This window comes from Helianthus annuus, chromosome 13 (genome assembly GCF_002127325.2).
Source record: "Helianthus annuus cultivar XRQ/B chromosome 13, HanXRQr2.0-SUNRISE, whole genome shotgun sequence".
NCBI lineage: Eukaryota > Viridiplantae > Streptophyta > Magnoliopsida > Asterales > Asteraceae > Helianthus > Helianthus annuus.
The window spans coordinates 139,790,726-139,800,837 of record NC_035445.2 but is presented as its reverse complement, the minus strand read 5'-3'; the positions used below and the strand labels follow the sequence as shown (position 1 = coordinate 139,800,837).

At 36.1% G+C, this 10,112-nt stretch overlaps 1 protein-coding gene across 34 annotated transcripts; it reads left to right on the top strand.

The window, feature by feature from the left end:
* The first annotated feature begins 4,845 nt into the window (after nucleotides 1-4,845).
* LOC110899484 (gamma-tubulin complex component 2-like) lies at nucleotides 4,846-9,889 on the top strand. Of its 34 annotated transcripts, none has more exons than XR_004876191.1 (10): nucleotides 5,926-6,156; nucleotides 6,396-6,512; nucleotides 6,907-6,975; nucleotides 7,209-7,673; nucleotides 7,750-7,841; nucleotides 7,972-8,044; nucleotides 8,728-8,817; nucleotides 8,901-9,042; nucleotides 9,341-9,607; nucleotides 9,709-9,889. XR_004876191.1 is itself a non-coding variant. In XM_022146373.1 (4 exons), the coding sequence occupies exons 2-4, from the start codon at nucleotides 7,759-7,761 to the stop codon at nucleotides 8,203-8,205; spliced, it is 243 nt and encodes an 80-aa protein (XP_022002065.1). In that variant the 5' UTR covers nucleotides 7,392-7,673; nucleotides 7,750-7,758; the 3' UTR covers nucleotides 8,206-8,350. The 34 variants fall into 34 exon arrangements, 1 of the variants encoding a protein (XP_022002065.1); XR_004876206.1 differs by lacking the exons at nucleotides 9,341-9,607; nucleotides 9,709-9,889 and having other exon boundaries at nucleotides 7,209-7,241; nucleotides 7,392-7,504; nucleotides 7,586-7,673; nucleotides 8,901-9,264; XR_004876201.1 differs by lacking the exons at nucleotides 9,341-9,607; nucleotides 9,709-9,889 and having other exon boundaries at nucleotides 7,209-7,290; nucleotides 7,392-7,504; nucleotides 7,586-7,673; nucleotides 8,901-9,264.
* Nucleotides 9,890-10,112: the final 223 nt, after the last annotated feature.

Here is a 10,112-nt window from a genome sequence, read left to right as displayed (position 1 = left end):
TTCCTGTCATCACATTCACTGATATGGATTCATCCAAAAATCCATATTGCGCTCGTCGTATTTCCATACGAGACGCTCTCCCACCTGTCGCATTCTCTCACTGCTTTCTAAAATTTCCTCACCAAAAGTCCTAAGTTCTTGCACATTTTTTACACTCATTAGGGGTGTAGATTCTAGGACTGGGTTTGGAATCTGGGGTGCGGGTTCCTGGTACGGGGCCTGGTATGGGTAGGGATTCTCTAAGATCTCTCTAATGTATGCATCGTTAACGTAATAGGGATCTTGAGGATCTAACCCTGAGTAGGCTCCTAAGTTGGGCATCGGCACATTTTCTTGTATCGGGTTTTGTTGCACATAGTCCCTAACATCGTCCCACCAGGGGTCGTAATTGTTTGGGTCTAGGGGATTTGGTGCAGGTACCCTAGGTATCTCCTCCGGGTTGTAATCAGGCATTTCTATTTGGTTTGCAGGGTTTTCTATTTCCATGGGCTGATCAGGATTTGGTAGTTGTGGTTGGGGTGCTAGCATGTGTTCCAGGTTTGGGTCAGCTGCAGTGGTTGCTAAAATGTGAATATTAGCTATACCCCTATTGAGCATATCCTGGCCATATGCATCAGTTTCTCTTTTAGCTGCGGCTAACACTCGCTGTTCCTGCAACTTTTTCATACGTTTCCTACGTTCGTGTGCTCCCCTACTGAACCATCCCCTCTTTTTCTGAGGAAATGGCTCTTCAGACTGAGCCTTAAACACAAAGATTCCTTCTTCCGTATCAGCAGAGTACCCTGAGAGGGCAGGATAAGAAGAGGAGGTGCCTTCGCTCCTAGGAGAATCAGACAATTGACGATACGCGTCAGATGGTCCTTGGTCGCTCATACTGTAAACTAACAAATAGTCAGATAACACATAACAAGAAAATACAATTATGCACGTATTTCCGTAAGTTATTTCCTAATATTTTGAATTTTGATGTCAGCAGAACACTTATGTGGCTGAATCAGTGGCATAGCTCTGATACCCCCTTCTGTCACAGCCCCCGATCCTTAATTCCCGGGAACGGGCGGCCGCGAGCCAGTTTCGGTGGTATCACGTTATTGACTTATTTGGCAGCGGAAATTTTCATCAGGACCGTAGTTAGGAAATATTAAATCAGAGTAAACCACCACATTTTATAATATTAAACACATGGGTAAAACCCAAGTTTTCATTACAAACGGATTTACAGGGATAAATCCCACTTTATTGAAATAAACGCTTTCTTTTATTTAGGTAACTTTTATAACCACTTTTCCAAGCCTTCAGTGCTGTCCAGCTGGCTTCTAATTGGCTTTCACATTGTGTTATCTGAACGCGTTTTAAAAACATTTTGTCAGTGGAAAATACTGGTGAGTGAATCCCAGTTTAATCAAGAAATATTAATTTAAACAGTATTGAGGGCGATTACAATGTTTATATCTACCAAATTACTCATTCAGTACTGTCAATCCTGACTTGTGGGTCATATTACACATTGGCTAACTCTTCGTCCAATGGTAACGTTACTCACATTTTGTATACAAAACCCCAACATACCGGCAGTAATTGTAGAATTACAAAGACTCAATCACTGCTAAATTGCATTATAAAAAGGTTAAGGTTTTGTAAAAACAGTTTACAAAAAGGAGATTACTCACATTGCTGTTTTAGGGTTTTCAGTAATGATTTCCTGGGAATAATCTATAAATTACACAAATGCATGTGTGTTAGTATAAGAACCCATTTTAACATTAGTAATACCCTCCCCGAGACGGCATTCCAACGACTACGTCGGGCAGAACCACGACAGCCGTTACGGAACCCTAGATCAATCGGGCAGAGTATCTAATACGTATCCAGGGGTTATAATACTTACAACGGAGCAGAACCTCGCTATTTAGGGGGTATAATACCCGCGTATAATTTCTACTATTCAGACATTATGATTTGAGAACGATTTGTGAGCGACAGAAAACGAACGCTGATGCGTTCTATTTATAGTTGGTGAATTCGACTTCCAGGCGGCCCGCGTAAAACACAGGCCAGGTTTACGCGGCCCGCGTCAACCTTGGTCAACACAATAGATTGGCCTGGTCATCTACTAGGTTCGACACGATATCGACACGTGTCAGCTCAGGGCTGCGCCACAACTTAGGTCACTCGCGGCCCGCGTTAACTATCGAGAACTATTACGCGGCCCGCTTCAACTTAAAGAAATCAAAGGAATCCGGTTCTAACCTTTATACCGCCCGCGTAAAAGCTTGGGGTGGGTCTATGCGGCCCGCCTCAACTTGATATTTATTGTTTTTAATTTATTTTATATGTTATATTGTATTTCGGGCTCGGTTTTCACATACGGGGTGTAATATAAGACATATTGGGACATTTTAATATAATAGGGTGTCGGAAAAATTATGAGGGTGTCGGTTTACGTTAGGGTTGTTATAGTTTTACACCTTGGAACCTCCCTAATTTCACCGCTTTGTTGATAAACATGACAATGACCTCCAAAGCAAGGATAAAAAGGAAAGGTGAGATAGGGTCGCCTTGCCTTAAACCTCGTTTATATTGGAATTCGCTTGATGGTGACCAGTTGACCAAGATCGAGTCTCTCCCCAATTTTAGGCATCCTTTGATCCAGCTCATCCATTTTTCTGGAAATCCCATAAAATTCATTGCCTTAAACAAGAATTTCCAATTTAAAGAGTCATAAGCCCGTTGGAAGTCCACCTTGAAGACCATCATTTTGCGTTTGTTCTTTTTAGCCCAAGCAATCGTTCACTAACTATCAAAGGACTATCAAGAATGTGCGGACCCCCGACAAAGGCCGATTGAGTTGGCGAAACAAGACTACTCATCATTTCTTTTAAACGACCCGTGAGCACCTTTGTTATTATTTTATAAAGAGACCAACAAGTGAGATCGATCTGAATTCGGTACTCACTGGGGGCCAATAGTCTTCGGAATGAGAGCTATGAATGACGCACTACATAAATACTACTTATCTCTCCTGTGTCATAAAAATCGTTCATCATCTTTTCAATAGTCGGTTTAAAAATTCTCCAATGCCTTTAAAAAACCTTCATTGTAAAGCCATTAGGCCCCAGTGCTTTACTTCCATCACAAACGTGAATCACTTGAATAATTTCATTCGAGTTGAAGGCCTCCACTAATCTTGTTTTCTGAACGGCCGATAACTTTGGCAAGTCATGATCCAAAAATTTTGGGCTTCGTCTCATTGGTTCAGAAACTGTTTTTTGAAACCCATTCGCAACTCCTCCATAACTGCTCGTGGTTCTGTTATCTAAGCCCCATTTATCAACGGCCCGTTTATGCTTTTATTGGCTTTATTGAAGTTGCAAACACTAACCACCGTATACGAGACTTTTTTTCTAGTCTTTCGCTTTTTGGCCTCTAAATCTTTGATTTTGGATAAGGTACTTACATGAAGGTTTTTCTCTGCATCATTAAGTACGTGTCTTGTGTTCAGGTTGGTGTTTGTCATCTCTAATGAATTTAGCCAACTTCACACCGTAATTTTCTGATTTTCATGAAGATCAAAAGGATGGTTAACGATGATCTGAAAAATTAATGCGTAGGATTATCAGAATGAGAATGAGAATGAGAATGAGAACGAGAATGATGAGTAGTTGAAAATTACGTGTTTCCTCCGGTTCAATATAAAATTCTGTTTTCGCCCCAAGCTCAAAATTACGATTTTGCTCTCAGTTCAAAAATACGATTTTTCCCTCAGTTCAAAATCAAATTATGTTTCCCCCCTAGCTCAAAATTACGATTTTGCTCTCAATTCAAAATTATTATTTCGCCTCCGGTTCAAAATAAATTTATGATTTTCCCCCAACTTAAAATTACTATTTTGCCCTTTGTTCAAAATTATGATTTTGCCCCCATTTTAAAAATTACGATTTCTCCCCCAGTTAAAAATTGTGATCTTGCCATCGTTTTAGGTTTTTTGTTTTTTTTTGCAAAACTATAGTAGTGTTTATTTTACTTGGTTGACTCAGTGTAACTTTTATTGTGTCAATCATATTTCTAGCCGTCGCTCATTCGTCCTAACAAATTAGTATTTTACCCCAGTGTCACACCTCGATATTTCCACATATTACCGGTGGGCCCGACGCGGAGTATCGTGACGTAGTTGATAATATCATTGTCAATACACACAATAATATAGCATAGCGGAAGGCTTGGTGAATAAACTATTACAAACCATACTGTCTGAGTGTTCGAGTTTATGAATATACAGACTGGAATGTAATAAGATCCACAGTCGGATCATAAATGTACAAAGAAACAAAAACAACAGACTTCAGGTATCTTATGGATTTGCAAAATCCTCTAATGAGACCCTATAGCTCCAGCCTATTACGAGAGGTACCTGTCAATCAGTCTTTAAGAAAATACGGCAGTTTACACTGGTAAATACAATTAACTGACTCTTTTTGAAAACATTTATGAAAATTGATTTAAGTGCACATGGCACAAATCATTTATAACCTGGGACAATTATTTAAAGATAATCTTGTATACCGATTTATATGTTTGTCATACAATCACGACCAGCTTCCAACAGGCATGGCAAAAACTAGTTCTAGACAATTTGAATTTTGAATTGCTTGAACAGTCTCTAAATTTTAAATCATCTATTATATATAATAAACGAATAAAATTTGGGACACGTGTCGCACTATTAGGGCATCTAAATTTTGGTTTTGGCGGGAAAGTGGGAGCATGTTTTTTTTTTCTATATGGGTCCGAAAATGGGTCAAGCCCAATGTTATATTCGGATCTTATAAAAACACAGTATCAATTTCCTGAAACCCTATCATACGCTTCTTCTTCTTGCATCTCATTTTCTTTGAAACCTAAATCTTCATCATCGCTTAATCTCACAACCCCAACCCTTGTGCTTCTCAATTATACTTCATCTACATCCAGATCCCTACTTTCATTCTCACTTTTCAGATCTCATCACTCCATTAATGCCCCAAACTGTTTGACTCTCTCGATTTCTGTATCATCTAACACTCCAGATCTTCACAGGTACGAATGTTTCGCATCGATTTCATCTAATAATTAACATAACTTACATTTACTGATTTCAGATTTAGTGATTTTAGAGTTAGTGTAATCGAATTAGTTGTTCATGTTACGTTGATTGATCAGATCGTGTGTATTGACTCGTGAATGTGAACGTTTGACTGAGATTTTTTGGTTTTGGTGTTGATTTTTGAGTTAGGTTTGATGAATTAGGTAATTGAAAGTTCGATCTTTGTTAATAGGTGATGTTGCATACAGATCTGAGGTTATGTTTGCTTGTGGCGTGTGATTTATCAGATTTGTAGTTGATTGATTGCTCTTCTAAGCAAGGAGAGATGGAATCTGAAGGAGAGACTGGGGTAAGTACGTGTGTTTATGTTTTTGTTATAATTGTAGCTGTTGATTACATCCATTTTGTTATCAAATGCTGCAAGTTTTATGATCTAGGGATTAGATCGATGCCGAACCGGATTCTGATACTAAATTTCTGAAGAAGTGAGTACCGAACACCGTATAGAGTCTATCGGTATGGTACCGGTTCGGTATCGGTATGGTACCGGTTCGGTATCGGTACCGCTATAGAATTTGATCTGTGTTTTCATTTTTAACACTAGAAATAATTAATTAAATTTAGCTAAGTTTTACAAATTTTGGTTAGGTTAGATGTGTAATCATGTCAATCATCTATTATCTATAATAAACGAATAAAATTTGGGACACGTGTCGCACTATTAGGGCATCTAAATTTTGGTTTTGGCGGGAAAGTGGGAGCATGTTTTTTTTTCTATATGGGTCCGAAAATGGGTCAAGCCCAATGTTATATTCGGATCTTATAAAAACACAGTATCAATTTCCTGAAACCCTATCATACGCTTCTTCTTCTTGCATCTCATTTTCTTTGAAACCTAAATCTTCATCATCGCTTAATCTCACAACCCCAACCCTTGTGCTTCTCAATTATACTTCATCTACATCCAGATCCCTACTTTCATTCTCACTTTTCAGATCTCATCACTCCATTAATGCCCCAAACTGTTTGACTCTCTCGATTTCTGTATCATCTAACACTCCAGATCTTCACAGGTACGAATGTTTCGCATCGATTTCATCTAATAATTAACATAACTTACATTTACTGATTTCAGATTTAGTGATTTTAGAGTTAGTGTAATCGAATTAGTTGTTCATGTTACGTTGATTGATCGGATCGTGTGTATTGACTCGTGAATGTGAACGTTTGACTGAGATTTTTTGGTTTTGGTGTTGATTTTTGAGTTAGGTTTGATGAATTAGGTAATTGAAAGTTCGATCTTTGTTAATAGGTGATGTTGCATACAGATCTGAGGTTATGTTTGCTTGTGGCGTGTGATTTATCAGATTTGTAGTTGATTGATTGCTCTTCTAAGCAAGGAGAGATGGAATCTGAAGGAGAGACTGGGGTAAGTACGTGTGTTTATGTTTTTGTTATAATTGTAGCTGTTGATTACATCCATTTTGTTATCAAATGCTGCAAGTTTTATGATCTAGGGATTAGATCGATGCCGAACCGGATTCTGATACTAAATTTCTGAAGAAGTGAGTACCGAACACCGTATAGAGTCTATCGGTATGGTACCGGTTCGGTATCGGTATGGTACCGGTTCGGTATCGGTACCGCTATAGAATTTGATCTGTGTTTTCATTTTTAACACTAGAAATAATTAATTAAATTTAGCTAAGTTTTACAAATTTTGGTTAGGTTAGATGTGTAATCATGTCAATTCACTGTTTTTATCATAAGTGTTTTGATAGGGGTAGAATATTTGTTTTTATCATAAGTGTTCGTTGAATTAGGGTTCCGCTCAGAATCTTTGATATTCCGACCAGAAGCTAGGGTTTTGATGGTAGTTTCCAGCGACACAGGTAAGATCTCTTTGCTAAATCTTATTTCTTTTGTTAATCGATCTATTTTGTGTTATGTCTTTCTTTGCGATTTTATTAAAATTGGTGCTTTTAACATATCAAACTCATCTTTAAACGAAAAATAACCTTGATTAGATAGGTTTATTCAAAATAAGTATTTTCAATGATTTATGTTCATCTATGTCAGATCGGTGTGTAAAGTTGAAAACTTTTTTTTTGGTTTTTATTCTCAGGTGGTGTTTGAGATTGAATCTTAATTGAAAAGGGTTTGTATTAGAGCTTCCTAGAGCATTGTCAACCATTTGCCTATGATGGGTTATTTGTGATTATGTTTTCTCTGTGTTAGGTTTATCCAGGCAATTAAAAATAAAATAGCTTTCATGACAAAAGTTGTGTTTGATGTGCTAATTTTGTAGGATGCGTTACATGATAGTATTGTGTTAATCATCAAGCTTGGCTCCAATCTTTTGATCTATCCGAAGTATTAATTGTCCATTATTCCTGAAGATATGGCGGACCTGTCATTAAAGTATAATTGAATCGTGCAAGTTATACTCTTCTTCCTTCTCATTTTCATTATATACATTTTATCGCTTTTTTATGTTTTAAGCCAATGATGGGACCAATGCAAGCATCGTCAATACTTATAAAGAAGGCTTCGGCATATAATTTTGTTGGTTCAGCAGTCCTTAACCTTTGTAAAATTCTCAACTTTTTAACTTTTTTCACCTATTCAAATTATTTCTTTATCTTAAATCTGTATACACTATACAGGACAAGTTAATGGCTGGTAACTACTTGGTGAGGTTATTGCTGGAGCAGATGATAGACTCTGCAAATTCGGCTTATCTTGGCATACTAGAAAGGTGATAACCTCCAATACATTCTTTTTCTTTTCTGTGAAATTTTTTATATAAACACATAAAAGGGTACACGGATAATTGATTTGAACATCTAAATTGTTATACTCTAAGAAGTAAAACATAACATGCACAGGTGGGTGTATGAAGGACTTATTGATGATCCACATGACGAGTTCTTCATTGCTGAGAACAAATCTCTTCAAAAGGTACGATTTTGTCTACTAATACAAAAAAAATATAAGTGCATCAGGTTGTGTTTCTGATAGAGTTGTTTTTATAGGAGTCTCTTACCCAAGATTATGATGCTATGTGTTGGAGGCAAAGATACAGTCTAAAAGATGATATCCCTGGTTGGGTTGGGGGTTGAAAACTTAAATTGGGTAATCTTTTGTGTGGGTCAAAACGGGTAGGGTACGTGAACACTTTTTTTTACTTTTTTAAATTAGGGTCAAAACAGATTTTGTAGGTTGGTTCGACCTATGAACACTAATCTAACACTCTTCATAAGGCGATTCAAAGAGGTTTTGATGCATATATATATATATATATATATATATATATATATATATATATATATATATATATATATATATATATATATATTTAAGTTTCAGCTTTCAATCCGTTATATGAGATTTTCCCTTCTTAGTTGGATACTTTGTAATCAAAGTTAATGCTTCAATATTCCCCCAAAAAGACTGAAATGAAGAAAAAGTTGTTTTACACGGGTCAACCAATTAGCTGTCATCCTAATCCAACTTGACTTGAGCCATTCTGACTTGCTATCCGTCCTGTCTGAGACACCTATCCGGCTACCTCTAACAAATTCACATGGATTATAATTGTTATATTATTGGATAATAATGTACTTCAAATACAAAATATACAGGTGTAAGGTTATACAACTGCCTTATAGTTTAATACCCCTGATAGGGATATGGTGATTACTCTTGATGACTGATACACTCAAAATCATTTGGTTAGTACTTAATTTTATTTTTAATACATATTAGTAGGAAACTAGGAATCTAATGTATGGTTTTATCTCTTATTGCTGGAAAGGAGCTCAATATGCTAGATGGAGTGTTGGTCGATGGCAAGGGACTTAATGTTGATCTAGGCTCAATTTCATTGGTTTTTCCCTATAAATATAGTTCCATTGTTCAAGACGACATTAACCATACTACACTCAATGATGATTTAGGTAAGTGCCATTGGTTTTTGTTTATAATATTAAACAATCCATGTTAGGTTGAGATGCAAGAAATGGGACGGGCCATGTCAGGATGAGCCGCAAGATTTTTTTAGTTATTGTCTGAGTAACTAATGCGTAAATCATAATTACAATAACAATGTATGTAGTTAAGACTAATTAAAATTCTTGAATAAATATTTTAAGTTTATCATCATAACTTTCTATGATCAAGTTGTGAGCCTTTCAACCCATACCTGTAATTATGTTATGCGTAAATGCTTATTTTTGGTGAGTTTTCTTAGAGCAGCATGTATTGGAGCATGAAAAACCACACGAGCACTCAGTAATAATTCTGTTCAAATGAGTCAATAGAAGTTTGCATCAAATGTGGTTGAGAAATGTTTTGACTTTTGGAGATGCTAGCAAACGCCAACTTCTTGTGAATAAGTTCAACAATTAGTTTCTTAACTTGCTGGGACTTTTGCTGTTAGAAATGAATCTAACTCTCAAGAAAATGAAAAGAGGAGTTTAATGAGTAGGTGCACATAAATTATCTCCCATTTAAAGGATGGAGGTTTGAGATACACTACACTATATTTTTTTATGTTTTGCATTTATGTATATTAAACTGGTAAACTTTTTTAAAACTATGTCTTACTTATCATTTTGTTACAGGACCAACATCATTTGCTCATGTCATTGAACAGGAAATATGCATCTTTAAGTAAATTGGGGGCAATTATCATGTGTTTTTAATTATTACGGCACGAGTCCGAGACACTTCTATGCTTATAGAATACTCCAAAACAAAGTATGCACTTTATGATTAACTTATCTAATACGTCACATTATTTAAGTTCATTTTAATTATATACTTTTGAGTATTTTAAAATTCAATTTTCCTACCCGGGAAGCAATCCCGGGTGATAACCTAGTTATATATATATAAGAAAAGGCAATCAGTTTAATTTCTTCTTTTGTCTAATTTATTATAATAAATTATTGTTGTTATTTTAGTATTATAATTAATCTTTAGTATATTTTGTTTTACTATTATAAATTTAAATATGTGATACTTA